Here is an 18096-nt window from a genome sequence, read left to right on the forward strand (position 1 = left end):
TTTTATTTCTTTTCCCTTTCCAGTTTTTCCTTTCCGTTCTTTCTTTTCCTTCCTTTAATTTTATTTTCCGTTTCTTTCCCTTTCAATATTTACATATGTTTATATATCATTTGAAAATGATAATTAGCCATCTCATAGACATGAGGTCTTTTCGATATTAGTGTCTTTACATATTTGAATATTTGATTTATGTTTATATAATTTCATTCATGCTAAAACTAGCTTTAATATAAATGATGTTTAATATCTGCATCTATCTCTCTCCCTCTGCGCTTGCTCTCATACCATACAAAACATTTATTTACTTATTTTTTTTAATTTTCATTACTTTCGATTGATTACCAATTTGTTACTCCTTAACAGTTTTCTATTATTTTTTTTTAATTTCCATTTCTTTCATAATTGGCAATCATCCTGAAATCCAACGTGGCAGTTGTCGGACTTCATTCTAAATGGTGTTACTTCACTGCCATAGGCAGGTCTCTCTATGATTATGAGATGTTTGATGATTGCATGATATCCCTACTTATACATATACAAGATCTTGATTCACAGTGCTGGTAGTTTACATATGTAAATATAAAAAAAAAATGGCCGCCATCTTGATATCCTAAATGGCAGCCATCTTGAAATTCAATATGGCGGCCTTCTGACATAATTTCTGATATCTGCATGATACTCCCGATTATCGAAAACACGAGTATAGATATTTGACAGTGCTAGGTGTTGTAGATATGACGATATATTTACAACATTATCAATAATTAACTTGGCGGCCATCTTGAAATAGTACGGCAGCAATCTTTAAATTCAATGGTGGCATTCTGACATAATTTCTGATGGCTGCATGAAAGTCCTTGATATCGAAAACATGAATAACGGTCTTTGATTGACAGTGCTAGGTGCTGTAGATAAGATATTGACAAAAATAGTAATAATTTGGCGGCCATCTTGAAATCCAATATGGCGGCGCCATCTGACATAATTTCTGATAATTGCATGACACTCCCAGATATTGAAAACATGGGTAATGATCTTCATTTGGCAATGACATGTGCTGTAAATATGAATATATTGGCTAAAATCAAATATTTTGGCGGCCATATTGGATTTAAAGATGGTGGCCATTAGGAGGTGTTATTTTTTGGGGTCTATTTTTTTTAATGATCTTTAGGTTCCACAGTATCACTGTGGGAAGTTTCGTGCTTTCTTCCAGAAGTGCACGATTCTACCTGAAATTCAACCTTAGCCGCTCTACTAAATAGACGTATATACAACACCAAAATGTCAATGAGGCAGGCAAATAAACTTATTTTTATGTTATTTGGATGACAGTAGCTTTCAATAAGGTATACTATAACTCCTCCTCCACTCTTCCCTGATGATGCAGTCCAATCTCCTCGAATTAACCGGAATCCATTAATCTCAAAATGTTGATCACTCTTATTCTCCAATAACCAGGTCTCTGTGTAACACATGATACTGTCAGTTCTAAATTCATGAAAGTCCATCACATTAGCTCTTAGTTCGTCCGTTTTATTGCACATCGAGTGTTTCTCATTGTCATACTTGGTAAATAAGGTCTGAATTTCCAAGTATGAAGCCGTTTCCTAACATCACCGGCTTTACCGGTTTTCGACGCCGTATCTCTTGTGGTATTTGTATTTGCATACACGCACCTGGTCTTGGCTTTCAACTCATACGCCGTATAGCATTGCCTACCACCAGGCCTAACTTTGTACGTAGTCCAAAAATAATACGAGTATGAAAAATAAGAAAACTACCATATTTACCAACATGTCGGAATCATTCAGGACGATCAATACAGAAATAATTCACGAAATATCACTAATAATAATGATTTAGAACTTATACTGTATTTCCTGTTTACAAACCTTAGCCTTTGTACTTAAATTAAAATTACATTACATCTATAACAACTGCTATTAACGTTCATTCATTCATTAAAAAGGGGAAAATATTTTTAATTATGGCAAACCGATGACATTGTCATCATAATCGCTACTGTTATTAATATTTGTAATGTTATTGTTAGATTGAAGTAACTCATTATATTATCCATATGATCACCAACAAAAACTATATTCGGAATGAGAATATCTAGGGTATTTGTTAACTAAACTCTGGTTTTGCAAGCGGGGAAGCTCATAACAGAATGAGGACGAACACAAATTTAGCTCTGTAGATTAATCAATAGTTTGAGAAAACAGCATGATTTTTAATATTTGTTGAATTTATCAACGATTGTTTGACGACAATTATTGTTGTCATTGATGAAATTCCACTTTCCACATAATGACCGGCATAGTAAACAATGTTAAATGCTTCACGACTTTCTTTGAGTGTTAGGAAACTGTAATTTAGAACTGATAACATCACTTACAACGATCGAAGACTTGTCAAACCATTTAAGGTACCTTGATTTAGATGTGTTATTGCGTTACTAGACAAATCCCTTCAAGACATAAGGAGAATAAGCAATTATGCAAATTATACTGCGTCTTTTGATTCATTTGGATGCACTAGTGTTAAACTGTATCTCGGTGGTTAAAACTTTTTATTGCCAATAACTTCTGTTTTTGAATTTTGAATTTTTTTTTGTATGAATTTTTTTTGAATAAATATACCTGAATAATAATGACAAAAGGTGACAAATAAATGGAAATACTAAAAAAACCATCATAATGTATAAACAAGTGGTTACTTTGATTATGATATGATAGTTTGGACTTTTTTTCTTTGTACAGACAGTTTATAAGTATATAATTATCGTAAAAAGTATATTAAACGGCAGGCCAATGTCATAGATATCATATGACATACATTACAACGTTAATAAAGGATAATCTAATAATGTTGACTATACGCGACATTCTATAAGTATTTTTAGACGTTCTAACAATTTGGAATACATTTTTCTTCATTGTGTTACATTTTTTTTTTAAATTTGCAAACGTCATTTGCAACAATCGAATACTCATGAAACCCTTAAAGACACTTTAATTTAGATCAGTTATTGTGTTATCAAACAAATCCCATTTTAAGCAAATTACACGAGGCGGTTTAATTTGGATACCCCAATGTGGAGCTGTATCTCTTTCTTTGAAATGCTTTGTGTGTTAGGACCAGTTAAGATTATTATTTTTTATTTTGTTATATTCATTACTATTGTCATTATCACTTTACTAATCTGAACTCAAATTTAATCTATATAATAGTATTCATAATAATTACTCTTTCTCTCACGCTAATTCCACTCATAGATGTTTCCACTCATTAAATGTTTTATTTTTTTTAATTGCATGCTGTAATTTAAGTCATTGAGTCATTACATTTATTAAAAATACAATGTCATACCAGTATTAAATTAAGGCACTTTTAATTTATTTATAATTGTGTTACTTTCATTATTTTTTTAAAATAATATTTATTGTCCGCAAACGAATTATTTCAATTATGTAAATTCGATATCAGTATAGAGTAGTTGTTATTTGTAGAGGTAACTTACAGCTCCTTCATCAAGGTCTGATTCAGGAATGTACCTGGTAGAATATCTTGAATTTCATTGTTCGAAAATTTTCTGAAATATAATATATGTATATAATATTATTATGAAAAATTATTGCTATTGTTACTATTTCTATGCCTACCGCTGATGCATTCAACGGTTGTTGTTAACAAATTGTTATCGTCCATTCCCGTTGCTAGCACTTTGTCGTTGTTGTCTTCGTATTGGTTGACTTTTGTGTTGTTATCAGTGAGTGATTGTTACTGTCCCTGAAGACGATTACGTTTATATCTACGATATTATTGCTGCTGTTTTCGACGACTGCTCAGTTATTGCTATAAAAGTGTCATACGAGTGAACGTTTGTTTTTGTTACAGACGATTGAAAGTGTTGTTATAAAAAATGGCTAAGGTAGTTTCTATTGTTGTCGATAGTTGTGTTTTTTTTTTGTGACAATTGGATCACTAGTATTTATCAACGATTGTCGTAAGTATAGATGACGGTTGTTATCGTCAGTGTAATCGATTTTTTCTTGTAGTTGTCAAAGAATGTTGTCTAATAGTTTAACTCCTTGGATTAACATACGCTGTTAGGAGTAGTGGGAAATCCATTTTGATATGCAAAACTTTTAATCCATCTTCGGAAATTCGCTGAGATGATTCAGGCACACGAATATTGACCAGTTTTCTATTAAAGAAATGTAAAAGAAAATGTTACACCATCCAGGTCATAACTACAGACCCTAGGTCCTGTCTCTTATACACATCTAGATACCATGGTTGTCTGTGGTAAGATAACGAGAAAGATAAAATATGAATATATTCCTATTGTCTTTCTGAGGTTTATACTGATATCATCACAACCGTAAAATGATTCAAGATTTGCCAAAAAAGACTACTTTCATATTATTACAAAATTGTTATTTGTCAATTTGACAAAATGAACAAAACAGCCTCTTCGTCACACATTGAAAGTTTGGCGATAACTGACGTTTCTAAACATCATGGTAAAGTGCCACATTTATTTAAAACATTCATCGATTAGCTGCCTATCAAACATAATAAATCATAGTTTGAATATGATTTATTTCTACTTAATAGCGTGATGCTCACCATGTTTTTTTTTTGCCTGTCAAGGCCAGCGCTATGTTTTTAGTCAATGTAAAGACTTTTTAATACACTAGCTAAATTATATTTCAGTTCAGTGCTGCTCTAGTTAGTAATTGTTATGTTACTTCAAATATGCAGACAGATTTTAAAATATAATAATCAGCAAACTCTAGCAGACTTGCGTATGAACTACTATATTTGTGTACTACAGTACTCACGCGAATAAGTGCCCCGTCTGAATTAGCGCCCCTCTCGAAAGTGAAAATTTTCTTAACAATATGTCGTGATTGATTTTCTTAGAAAACAATAGTCTAAATAATTCTGAGACTGTGGTTGGCATGATTTGAGCTGCGGAGTAGTTTCACATTTTCTTCTTATGTCAATTTCAAAATGAGGATATTTTATACTGGGACAGATAAGAGCTCCCTTTTGGCCTATTGACTTGAATACAAAATACGATCTGTATTGACATGCAATAGCATTAATATTTTGTAGATTTGGAAAAATAACATGACCCAAATAAATTAACGATGTAACATTCGCCAGACTTGACTATGAGATTATTACCGGTAATGGATATAATTACTTACAGGTAAGCAACTGAATGTTTGATTATTATTGTTTGATTCCATTCGATTGCATTGCACACAACTCCAAAGTCTTTACATGTGCATCCAGCTGGACATTTATTGTCTGAGAAAATACAATCTTAGATGGTTAATGCTTATAAAGTAGTTCTATCGCCACTTGGCATCACTTTGATATAAAACAATATGAACTACGAGAGTATGTCGTACATGGGTAGAGAAAATGTCAATATGGTGACGACGGCAGCCGGAAAATTATCAGGAATGTCTTATCTGTATTTTATGTACGCGTGTAGGTGTGGATTCGTGTGTCCGTAAGTGTGTGTGTATGTGCGTAGTATAAAAATGTAGGTTAATACGTTGATATACTTTAACATAAATAATAGTTACTTACAGCAAAAATCGTAATCGCCTTCAAGATAGGGTAAGCATACAGAAGAATTTCTACAAAGGTATTCTTGAGGGCAGGTGTTTTGAACATCTTTAATATAAATACAATAGATTAAAAACATGCAAGACTAATGTTTTATAATGAGACCATTCTCTATTGTGAGAATACATATTAGATAAACAAGCAAACAAAAAAGTGTCTTTCTTGCGAATATGCCTCTCACAACAAATCACACGAAAATAATGTTCTTAGTCTCCAAATATAAATATTGTATCTTCACATAGTATATCTTAAATGCAGTACATCAAAAGTGAAGCGATCAAACAATGAGAAAGGTAGCATGGATTTATTCGTTTGTATATATGACGAACTCAGAGTAAGTTCTATATATAATTTTCTAAATGTGTAATTGTTAAGAAATATTAGTAGGTCTATGTGACTAAGCAGAGATTTTCCCTCGATAGAAGTATTTACGAATTTAAGCAAAATATGTATTTGACGTATTTACCTTTTTCACATATAGGTAGGGCAATATTACTACAATTCACATTATTCAGCGACCCTGTTGGATATATTTCAGTGCAATCTTCATCGTTACTGTGGCCGTTAGGTTTTACGACAGACAAGTCTAATATCAAAACAAAAAATGCATTAACTTATTTATACAGCTATGTATTTAGAAACAGTATTGCCATTAATTTGAATTTGTTACAGAAATCAATATATAATAATTACTGTATTAACGTACACAGTTAATCTAAAAAAAAACCACAAAAACCAATATATTATTCTTAACTACATTTCTGTATGAAGAAGGATTTATTATAGATATACCAAAAAAAGACGTTCTATTGGTCATCCCCATTCATTAATCATAATCACGTATATACAGCTGTATTGATTCGGACAGTCTATAGTAATTATACCCAGCTAACAATATTACGTTATAAGAACGTTATATTAATGAAATACCGACTATCGACAAAAGTCTAAACTAAATTCTGTAGATATTGAGCATTGGCAATTCCGCGCCAAGTGGTGCAGTCAATGCAGAATGTGGGAGAGTCCCTCTTTCAGTTTATTGTTTAAAAAGTTCTTTGCGGTAATTTTTACGTTTACTTAAAGCCCCATTCCCGGCAAAATTTCACTAAAAACATATTTTTTTTTATAGAAAAGATGCATGCATTACTTTAATTATTAAAAATCATGGAAAAATATTGGCATAAATTTTAGTTTATACACAACACACTATATTTCGAGATCGTCGTAATTTATTATAACGAATTCTTATAACGTTCCTTTATATATTGCTTAGCTACAGTTTATACAATTAAAACAGAAATACCTTACTTAACCATGGAGGTATACAAATATATTTATACCTCCATGACTTAACTACTGTTTGGCTTCTTGGGGGTCACTCATGCAATACTGTTTTGTCTTGCCGGCGAACCATGGGAATTCCCGATGGACCCGAGTAGAGGCCTAGGGGGATATTTTCATTTACTATGAACCATTAGAACCCCGTTAGTATATTGAATTGAGGGCAAATAATTTTGATAAGAATTATACCAGCCGATATTACATGAGAACCCCGGTATTGGAATGGGAAGATGTTGGGGATGGTTGGGTGGGAAAGTAAAAAATATGTCCAATGCTAGCAAGTGCTAAAACATCAATGGTGACAAAATTATACATTACCCTAGACTGAGGTATACTCTTGTAATTAGATCTCTTATTCTCTATAATGATTGGGTACACTTAGTATTAGCAAACACGTTGACTCCTGTACTTAATTTATTAGCCCGGTACCGTATTTGAATTAAACAGGTTCTTGTTTGACCAATGCATAGGGCAATGACTTTCGGGTCGCCTATAGGTTTTTTTAGTACAGTACATTCCTGTGGCGATAAAGTATTGCGGTGACCCTGCCCGTCGATCATTAGTTTATTTATTTATTTATTAAGATTTAGTACCTAACATCAATTCCTGTTCCTAAAGTATAAGTTATTGTTGTGTATAAACTATAATTTAACTACTCAAATTTGCTTTTTAGGCAAAAGAATAAAAAAAAAGAAGAGAAATACAGACTATTTCTCATAGAATATTACCATTTTCTTGACGGATTCGTCGTTACTAGACAAATTTAGAGGTTGTAGATCGCATCCGCTGGAATACTCTCGCATTTCTGTATACTTTATACAGTCAAAAAAGTGCGCCCTCTCTAATGGGATTAGTTTTTGTAATTCGCATCTAGCACAATGCGGTCGTTCGAGAAGGCCTGAACATGTTTGTTTAAGTGTTAAAGTCTCGGTCAGAATCAGTTTTTTAACAAATTCGATATAATTCCTATGAAATGTTATATTTCACAAGTATCAATACCAGCAACGAACAATATCATGTCGGCCATTTTTATGTGTGATAACAGAACCTAAATCGAGGTAAGGCTAGGCCTAGCCTAGCAGTGTTGGATAGGCTAATGTTTTCGGCGCCTACTATATTTCTTCGCTGACCTGTCGCAAAATCAAATATGAAAAATTCATCTACTTTTATTTTTTTTGTGTGGAACACAAAACATTTAATTTCAGTCTTAATTTGCATTTGTTATGCTTAGAAATGTTTAAATTCAGTTAAACTAGCAATTCCGTATTATATTTATAAATCTTTATAACATTATACAAAAATTAGATTTTAATTAGAATGCAGACAATTGTATCTTTATTTCTAAATGTTATCATTTTCAGCTTAGAAAAACAAATTCAAATGGTAAATGTTGGGCTTATATCAAACACTAATGTTCTACTGGATTTGGAGATATTTGGTATGCACAGAATACTACTAATCATGACGAATTTATTTCCGAGTTTACTTTACTTTTAACCGACATTGAACGTCATCGACTCCAAGAGAAAATTGCTTCATATCCAAAGCTTTAATACTATATTACATTTAAAAACATCTATAAGGTTGATACCTATTTATTACATCTTGAAAACTTGAAATATAGACGGATTTTGACTAAACTTCGTCTAGGTAATTTAAAACTTGAAATTTAAACTGGTAGATGGATCAAATGAGATCGAAATAATAAAAAAATAAAAAGTTTACTCCTAAAATTTAGAGGAAGATGAATACCATTTTACCTTGATTTCCCATTTTATTCATATATTAGAAACACTTTCATACCTGCATAATTTAGTACAAGTCGAAATTCAAATTCAGTCGTTTAATATCCACCAGTGCTCCCAATATTATCAATGATTTATCTAAATTTTTATATTTATCATTTAAACTTAGAAACGATCATGTCGCTCTTTAAATTCATGTCAACTTATATTTATATGGGCCAGAGGCCATTGTGTAAAAAAGAAAAATAAATAAATGTCCTTTATCCCTGTGCCAAGGAACGAACAATATTAATGTTACAGTTTTGTGTTAAAAACTTTAGTTTGTAGGATCATAAAAATACGCAGTTAGAACTTAATTACATACCTACATAACGTTTAAACGTTCCTGCAACCTTGTGTGATCGTTATTATTATTATTATTATTATTATTATTATTATTATTATTATTATTATTATTATTATTATTATTATTATTATTATTATTATTACTATTATTAGGACATGCCGAACTGCAACGTTCGGTAAGTTATAAGATTTTCTGTACTATACAATGCGTTGTTTATTGCATTCTTACTTGTTCAGCTACATGTTAATAATTATTATTCTTGATATTTTTACCATGTAAGGATATTATATTTTTTATTAGTAATTTCAGTAGATTATGTTTTTAATTGACTGTTTACAAATGAAGAATTCTGCAAAATGGATAACCATTTTTTTCCAACAGTGATTTAAACTCTAGTCGTATACGTGGTTTACAGATATAACTAATCTAGACCAAGTTAGAGGTTCACTGGATCAAAGATGATTGAACATTATACAAACATTTTTTTTTAATTGTTTAAACCATATTTAATGAGGGTGATCCATCCAGCAGAGGCTAATCATTAGGGAACCTCAACATGTAACAAAGCAAATTACGGAAAACATCTTAACTTTCAATTTAAATTAGAATTAGAATACCACAGACATTACAACTTAACATTAAAATAACTAAAAATACAATATGCAGATTATTGCAACAGTCATAAAAATTAAATATAATCTAAACAATTGAATCTTCTCATTAAGAAAATAATTATAGTAAAAATTAAGCATAAAAAAAATTAAGTCAAAAGACAAAAAGAAACAAAAGAGAAACAGGTAAAAAAAATAACAAAATATATGATAAAATGCATCAATGAAAAATAAAGTAGTGACAAAAATCAGGTAATAATAATAATTAAAAACAATGAAAAGGAGATAATGACATAAAAGACAAAATAATAAAAACGAGTTTAATCTAAGAAGTAACAAAATAATAAACATTGTGAAAAAAAGCAAAAGTAAGAGTATAAATGTAATAGGCAAAAACAAAAAACCAAGACTAAGCAAAGGAATAGCCTTTCAAGAACTCCAAGGGTCGGCTTTTGAAAGAAAAATATAATGTGAATTGTGAATAGATAAAGGAAGCGCGTTATAGAGTTGTGGGGCTTTCTAACTGAAGGATAGTTTAAAGATTTAAAGTGTAAGTTTGGGAACAAGAAGATTTCCATTAGTTATTTGGTGTGTGGTCATTCTGTTATGAGCTTTGATTTTGGTCAAGCGGTGGCATAGTTTGTGGGGCGAGAGAGTTAGCCGAGTTGTTGGGAAGGCAACCTAATTTGTAGTCGTCTTTTATGTAAAGGAAGGGTACGGGCAAGTTTAAAAATGGTCTGCAGTAAGGTGGATGATAAATGGAAGTTGAAGGATTATACGTAAAGCTCTGTATAGTTTGAGCCCCAGACAGAGCAGCAATAATCAAAGCGGGTGAGAAATAAAGCATTATAAAGAACAATGAGAGTAGATTGGTTAACAATATTAGAGGTGCGTGCAAGAAGAAATACAATATAGTTCAGTTTTGTACAAAGAGTAGAAGTGTGTGAATTCCATGTTAGGGTGTTGTCAACATTGGTAACTCCAAGATGCTTGTAAGAGGTAACAAAGACAATAGGATGGTTATCGATGGTAAGTTTGAGGGTGTTAGAAATTGTTTTGAGCTTTTCTACAAGACCAATTAGCATTGATTTAGTTTAGGCCATAGAGAAAGGCGGTTAAGGGGTAGGTTAAGTTTTTGCTCGAGTAGTGGCAATGTGGTGTCACTGTAATAGATGATGGTATCATCAGCATACATGTCAGTGTGTATAATAAAATCAATGTTAGTAATAAAAGATGGAAGATCATTATAAAGAAAACAATAGTGTTCCTAAAGTAGAACCTTGAGGAACTCCAGCTAGTACGGTGTAGGTGTCAGATAAAATGTGACCATAAAGGACTTGTTGAGTGCGAGAGATTTAGTAAGATTTGAACCAAGAAGTGGTTAAGGCTGAGAAACCGTAAAAGGAAAGTTAAGACAGCGGAGTTGCATGATTAACGGTGTCAAAAGCTTTCTTAAGATCTATAAAGATCGAGCCAGTCAACTTTGAATCTTTGTTTATTTGTTAAAAGTAAGTTGTCATAAGTGTTAGTAAGTGTGGTTAGTGTATACATGTAGAATGTTTATGTCAAAGGCCAAAATGAGAGAAGCAGATGAGCTTATTATAATTGAGGTGAGTGTAGAGCTGTAAATATACAGCTTTTTCAATGATTTTATAAGATGTAGGGAGAATAGAAATAGGACGGTAATTATTAATAAGCTATTATTTTTTCCCCGATTTATAGACATGTTAGACCTTAAAGTACTTCCAGAGAAATGGAAAGATGCCAGAATTGAAGGATAGATTGAAGATAAAGGTAAGGTGGGGTGATATTAGGGGAGCAGCAAGTTTCAGGAGTCTGCTATTAGTGTTATCTAAACCAGAAGACGATGACGCAACACTACGTGTGGGGACAAAGGGGAAGGAGAACCGTAATTGGGTCAGGAGAACCGTAACTGGACTAGGAGACGTGAGGGAACCCTCAATAGTATCGGGCTTTCACAATGTACGGATTGAAGGCGATAATTCAATCGATTTCAAAATCTCATAATTCGAAATATAACATAGGCGTAAAGTAGTATCGCCGATGCATTTGGCCCTTTCGTAAACCCACAATGCCAACCCTGAGCCACCGTACCCAAATGATTTAGTTTCTACGCGTGCACTAACAATTTGCGTCGTAAGCCAATGAGCTTGTGAAAACAAACTTAATTGATTTCTGTATTTCCTCCATAGGCAGAAAGTGTACAGATCCCACACTACATTTTGAATCTCAATGAGTGTAGTAAATTTATTTTCTTTCAATATGACAAGGCAAATCCCAAATAAAACATTTAAAAAATCTTAAAACACAATTTAGCACAAATGTAAACTAAATCAAAAGTCCTGAGAATTTGCCATGAGAATATGGAAAATGGCAGCGCTGTTCCATTTTACGATTTAGTGTAATGTTATAACTGTACATAGGGCCAGCCTAAGCATATTACTTGAAGTGTAACAGGGCCTATGTTATGACCACAAAAATTGCTATGCTAGCCTAAGTTTTTAATTTTATTACTACTGGGCGGGACTCTAGCAGTCAAAAAAATCAAATACCGTATTATACTGTCTAGCTAGGCCCTGTGGTCGTGCGTATTCGTAATCTTTTGAAGTTTTTTTGTTTTTCTTTTAAACTTTGTGTTTCATGTTGTAAAATATCACGACAATAATATACTGGTTTTCGCATATTTTGTAGAACTCTCTAAACGGTGGTTCGGGTTTGGCACGGCGGGTTTACCAAAGTGTCAAATGCATGGCCGATAATTTTCAATTTTGTCAATGAAATGACAATTTTTAACAGAAGAGGTTCTTACTAACTTTATATCAGTCACTTCTAAATTCTAAAACTACTGCCTCGTTCAACATACTAAAGTAAAATGTGAACATGTTTCAACTTATTCAATCATAACCCGACCCTTTCATCAAGCATGTCTTAATGTACAGATAGTATCTAAGGACCGTTAAGAAAGTTTAATAATAATAATAATAATAATAATAATAATAATAATAATAATAATAATAATAATAATAATAATAATAATTTTTGCTTATATAGCGCATTATGCTAAAGCCTCAGTGCGCTTAACAATAAAACTGAAAATGCATGAAGAAAAAGTTTAAGAAAAGTACAGGTTAAATATATTATACTGTCTAGTAATGTCATCTGTGCTGTAAGTGTAAATCTTGTACTTTATAAAAAGCTAAAAATAAGACTTAGGGACAGATATGTTCATCTTTTGCCCTCTATAAACCACAATAACTCGGACTCATAGACAAGCATAAGATAATCATGATCTAAGATGACTTGGCTCATTTCTGGCAATTCCGTGAACGTGGAGAGGATAACTCAGTTTCTTAGTGGATTTATCTTCCTTGAGGGTTGAAAAAATGCAGGGGTGTCCCTCGTGGAAGTGTGGGACTAACCTGTAAGAGCCCTGAATTCAAAATGGCCGCCTTCCGCCATTTTAAGTTTTTTTTCTGTGTATTGGCCTACATGGCCGCTTTAGCCAATGGATGTGAAGGTTTAGTACCGTACGTCCAGGAATTTATATCTGTTGTTGGATTCAATACAACCTTTATTCGAGTTTCGAACTAGTTTAGATCTTCAAATTAAAGGGAGCTGCTAAGTGAGTGTGTGAAATTCCGGAGTTTAAGAACACGCAAAGTCAAAGTGACACATTGTAAAAAAAAAAAGATTGTTTGACCATTGATAGCCAACGTTTGTAACCTGTTGCACTTTGTATAGTTTTTAAAAGTCAGTAGCATTCTTGGATTTGAAGGTCAAACCTAAATTAATCGGACATCAAACACGAATTCTTGTATATTAACACTAGACTTTTATAATAATGAACTAAAAGCTTCATTATTTATTAATCAAATGTTGACCTTTTACCTCACAGATGACATTAGGAATATTTCTAGATTTATACGTCAACACTAACACAATAGAAAATCAGATATGACTTCCTAGATATTAAAAAATACAGTATTTTAAAATTTTTAAACAATGGGACTAAAAACTTCATTTTTATTCCATAAATGGATGTTAAAATAATAATTAAAAAAAAAATTAATAATAATAATGATAATAATAAGGATATAACTTACTTTTATACCTTTCCGTCAACCTATCATCATAATGGGCCCAAGCTGGTTGCCACATTAGTAAGTCTGCATTCAACTTCGTTTGTATCCAAGATGTTTCCTTCACATTGGAAATTGTCGCAATATGTCCGCCAAGTGTTTGGCAAGTACTGTTTGCTGATAGATAGTCAGTATGTGTTTCTTGAGCCAAGTAATAGCAGCTCATAAAACCAGCGTTAAATTCCCATTCCATCGGACACTCTGTTAATTTTACAAGTTTGACCTGAGATTTTTTGAAGTTGAAAGTGTGCTATGGTGTCTCAAAATGTGTTAACGTGAATTTTGAAAGTATGCCTGACATATTGGAACGTGTTTCCGTTGAATTTGGCCCTTTCATAAACTCGCCGTGCCAACCCTGAGCCGCCATGCCTGAAACTAATTATAATAAAAGTAGGCCCTATATAATGTTTAATTTTAAACCACACTAAATCGTAAAATTCAAAACAGTGCTGTCATTTTTTTGATTTTCTCATGAAGCTAGTGCGAAGTTTTAGAATTTTTATTTAGTTTACATGTTTGGTAAATTGTGGTTTTATAGAAATAATATTTGGGATTTGTCTGCCATAGTAAAGAAAATTATAATAATTTCACTACAATTATTGAGATTCAAAATTGAGTTTATGTGTGGAGGCAATACTCGTCATAGTTTAAAGGATTATTTTCAAAAACTCGGTCGCGTTTACGACGCAAAATTATAGCGCATGCGTAGAAACTACATAATTTTGGGAACTCGGTTCAGGGTTGGCACATTGTTTACGAAAGTTGTAATATGCGTTGTTGTGACACTTATGGACAACTGTAGGTTTCTTATCTGGCACCCACAAACAAAATGTCTAGTAATTGTGGCCTAGGTTAGCCTAAATATAGTACTTGGCTACAGGCGTGTTGTTTCTTGTATTACTGTTTAGAATATTTTTGAAAACATAAGTGTACATAGGTCTAGGCAACTAGAAGCGGGATAGCATGAAAGACATCCAGGTAGATTTATTATTATTCTTAATCTTGCAATAAGCTAGTATATAGTATAAATGTGGGTACAAGTTGTGGGTGCGAGTTGACATGGGTACGAGTTACCCCCTGTCGCTTGACGAACGACTAGGTCGTCGGACCAAATCGAAAATATTGTGGTCTAAAAGCACATTTAGGACCAAATTAAGCCATAAGAACTCTCCCCATAAACCCTAAAGGCATGGTTATACTTGCAACGATAACGATAACGATAAAAAGCTAAAAAGCAATTGTTCATACAGAAAATAAAAGAAATCAGGGAATTTTTTACACTAGGACGATTCGATAACGATTTATCGTGTATAAAATAATTTAACGAATCAATTCAAATGACGTCATAATCATGGAAAAACGGTAAAATAATAATAATATGTCGTAGTCAAAACGATTTTATAGTTTTTTTCGATAATTATGACGTCATTTGAATTGATTTGTCAAAATATTTTGTTATCGTATACACGATAAGTCATTATCGAATCGTCCTAAGGTAAAAACTTCGGTTATTTCTTTTATTTTCTATATGAACAATTGCTTTTTAGCTTTTTATCGTTATCGTTATCGTTGCAAGTATAAACAGGCATTTATAGGGATATTTTTTTTATTCCAGGCCGTCGACCGATGCTTCGTCGGCGCCTTGGTTCGGACCCCTCCGTCGGACACGTCGGACCCCTTGTCGGCAAATTTCCGGCGCAACCACTGATGCAAACTCGTACCCATGCCAACTCGTACCTACTTTGGCGAATCCATACCCCGAATTTAGGAGAACTCGTACCCACCATTGGAGATCACGTACCCATAACTTTTGGCGAACTGGTAGCCAAATGTTTTCACATTTATTTATTTAATATAGTCCAAGATGTATAGGCCTGTTGCGTATGTTTTTCCCCCCATAAATTATGTCTTGATATATTTAATGATATTATTGGACACTGTAGTTATTTGTTTTTGTATAGCTTGTCACGTACACTATGCTTCAATTAAGATGTAATATCACGAACTCGTACCCAACTGCTTCCACGATTTAACTTTCTTATTGCAATTAAATGGAAATATAATAAAATATAGTTTTAATATAATTTATAATATACATACATGATAATGGCCGTTTTGGGATTCTTTTTACATTTAATAAAGCAAAAAAAAATAAAATAAAAAAAAAATCGAGGCCTAATAATTATCACCATAACTAGTACTGGTTGCCTGGAAACTAACTACAAAACAATTCGGAAACAAATGAATCAGGTTCCCACGGCACTGTAAACAAGAAATTGCAACCAACCTGTACACTTGGTAAAGCACTTAGCATCTAGAAGAAAAGACAAAGGTATGAACATTAAATTAAATTGCGAAATAATCTTGCTTATTATTTGACGTAAATTTATTCACATGCCGAAATGTTTTCAGTAATTTGACACTGATTAACCCAGGAGTTGGTTAAGATTTAGTCCCAGGAGTTGGTTAAGATTTAGTAATAGATGGTGTCTACCTGTATCTGGCCAAGTAAATCCTTTACACATTGATAATAATTATTATTAACTTTGTAGGCCTATGGATATTGATTAAATCATTGTACAATGATTTAATCGATATCCAGTATGCTTACTTTTACCTACACATATAGACGATTGTTATAAGATTGGCTGCCATCTAGAAGAGTACCCAGTCCTAGAATACGTGCATTACCAACACTGATGGCATTTTCAAGCAGTATATTTTAAACAAAATTTTGACGAAAATATCCTCAACACAAATATAGCTATTTAGTAACTGTTCCAACCAACCTTCACACTTTGAGAAACATACATCACCTAAAAAAATAAAACAAAAACACCAATAATAATGTACCTTGCATTAAAAAAGACTATGGAAATATAGAAAATCATTTTAATGTCGGCTTTGTCGATAAGGTTCCACATATCATTAGTATTCTTTCTACTTAATTATGCTCAAAAATGGTTAATGAAAAATTTGTTGGGGTCTAGGGGAATATAATTATTTCATATACTGTACAGTTTTTAAATTATATTGAGAATATTCTAATAGTGTAGACGACCACGAGTAATAAAATGATAGCATGACTACAGTATGACTTAAACGATTACAATTAAGTATTTTACACATTACTGTAAACACTCACAATAATAAAGATTTCTAGTCTTAAACAATGTGACACATACACTGACATCTTTACAATGGTCACTGGTCACTGAGGAGGAAGATAAAATCATGGCCTTGGAAAAGTATGTGTGTGTGGTTGGGGGTGATGGGTGGGTGTGTACAGGTGGGGTGTGGGTGTGGATATGTAGTGGTGAGGGTGTGTGTGTGTTTGTGTGTGGGTGTGTGTGTGTGTGTGTGTGTGTGTGTGTGTGTGGGTATAAACGTTAGCACTTTGCTGTCGCCGATGCACGCATCCCTACCCACCTGTAAGAATCTAACTGCTATATTTGTTAATAGAGGTTCTATTCTGCCCTTCTCTAGGAAAGGCATTAAGTAACAAAAATGAGAGTTTTGAGTAAATGAGCAGAATGCGTTTGGGTTTTCACAAGAAAAGTACTAATGATTTAAAAAATTTTAAACTATGGTTTGTTTAAATAATATATTACTAAAATTTTGCCACATACTTTTCATTAATTTTTTTTTTCTTAAGGGGCGAAAATGGAGATAATGCCTTTTATTTTGAGTATTTATGACTATAAATGTTGATAAATACTTTTTGAAGTCGGGGAATATCTGCAAAAATTATTTATACACATACATAAATAATTAATTAATTGAAAAGTATGTATATGAATCTAATCTATATATTTATAACACATATTGTATTAGTATGTTACTCCAAAAAATGAAATTTAATATTAAAAAATATTAAAATAGTTGAAAGCCTCAAAATCTTCTACCCAATGTTTTAAAACTCAAGTATGTTTCAAATGCAAAAGTTGAGTGCAAAAATTAGGAGGTAGTATACGCTGACATTATAAATTGCTAGAGTTAATTGTGTACACGAGGAAATTGCGGTGTGGGGGATGGGGCTTTAATGGTGAAGGAGCCGGTGTTGGGATGTTGGGGGGGGGGGGGGGGTAGGCTGGGCTGGGCTAGGCTAGGCTAGGCTAGGCTAGGCTAGGCTAGGCTAGGCTAGGCTGGGCTGGGCTTGGCTGGGCTGGGCTTGGCTGGGCTGGGCTAGGCTACCTAGGCTAGGCTAGTCTAGGCTAGGCTAGGCTAGTCTAGGC

The 18096-nt window shown here is 32.8% G+C and overlaps 1 protein-coding gene across 1 annotated transcript; it reads right to left on the reverse strand.

Annotated features, from left to right (window-relative positions):
* Positions 1 to 2164: 2164 nt before the first annotated feature.
* On the reverse strand, positions 2165 to 14038 carry LOC117118782. The gene is made up of 7 exons (XM_033263482.1): positions 13826 to 14038; positions 6125 to 6244; positions 5620 to 5706; positions 5229 to 5331; positions 4115 to 4216; positions 3530 to 3601; positions 2165 to 2476 (listed from the first exon to the last, which is right to left on the reverse strand). The coding sequence occupies exons 1-7, from the start codon at positions 14025 to 14027 to the stop codon at positions 2401 to 2403; spliced, it is 762 nt and encodes a 253-aa protein (XP_033119373.1). The 5' UTR covers positions 14028 to 14038; the 3' UTR covers positions 2165 to 2400.
* Between the last annotated feature and the right edge of the window lie 4058 nt (positions 14039 to 18096).

Source organism: Anneissia japonica, unplaced genomic scaffold, assembly GCF_011630105.1.
Source record: "Anneissia japonica isolate Jap-2015-1 unplaced genomic scaffold, ASM1163010v1 scaffold410_len604442_cov124, whole genome shotgun sequence".
Lineage (NCBI taxonomy): Eukaryota > Metazoa > Echinodermata > Crinoidea > Comatulida > Comatulidae > Anneissia > Anneissia japonica.

Excerpts from the sequence above, each read along its gene's own strand:
- LOC117118782 (XM_033263482.1), bottom strand. The coding sequence starts at position 14,027 with ATGAGCTGCTATTACTTGGCTCAAGAAACACATACTGACTATCTATCA. Across the intron at positions 3,602-4,114 it reads TTCCCACTACTCCTAACAGC|AAAATTTTCGAACAATGAAA; the intron begins GTATGTTAATCC and ends ATTATATTTCAG. Across the intron at positions 2,477-3,529 it reads CAGACCTTGATGAAGGAGCT|GGATTTGTCTAGTAACGCAA; the intron begins GTAAGTTACCTC and ends TATGTCTTGAAG.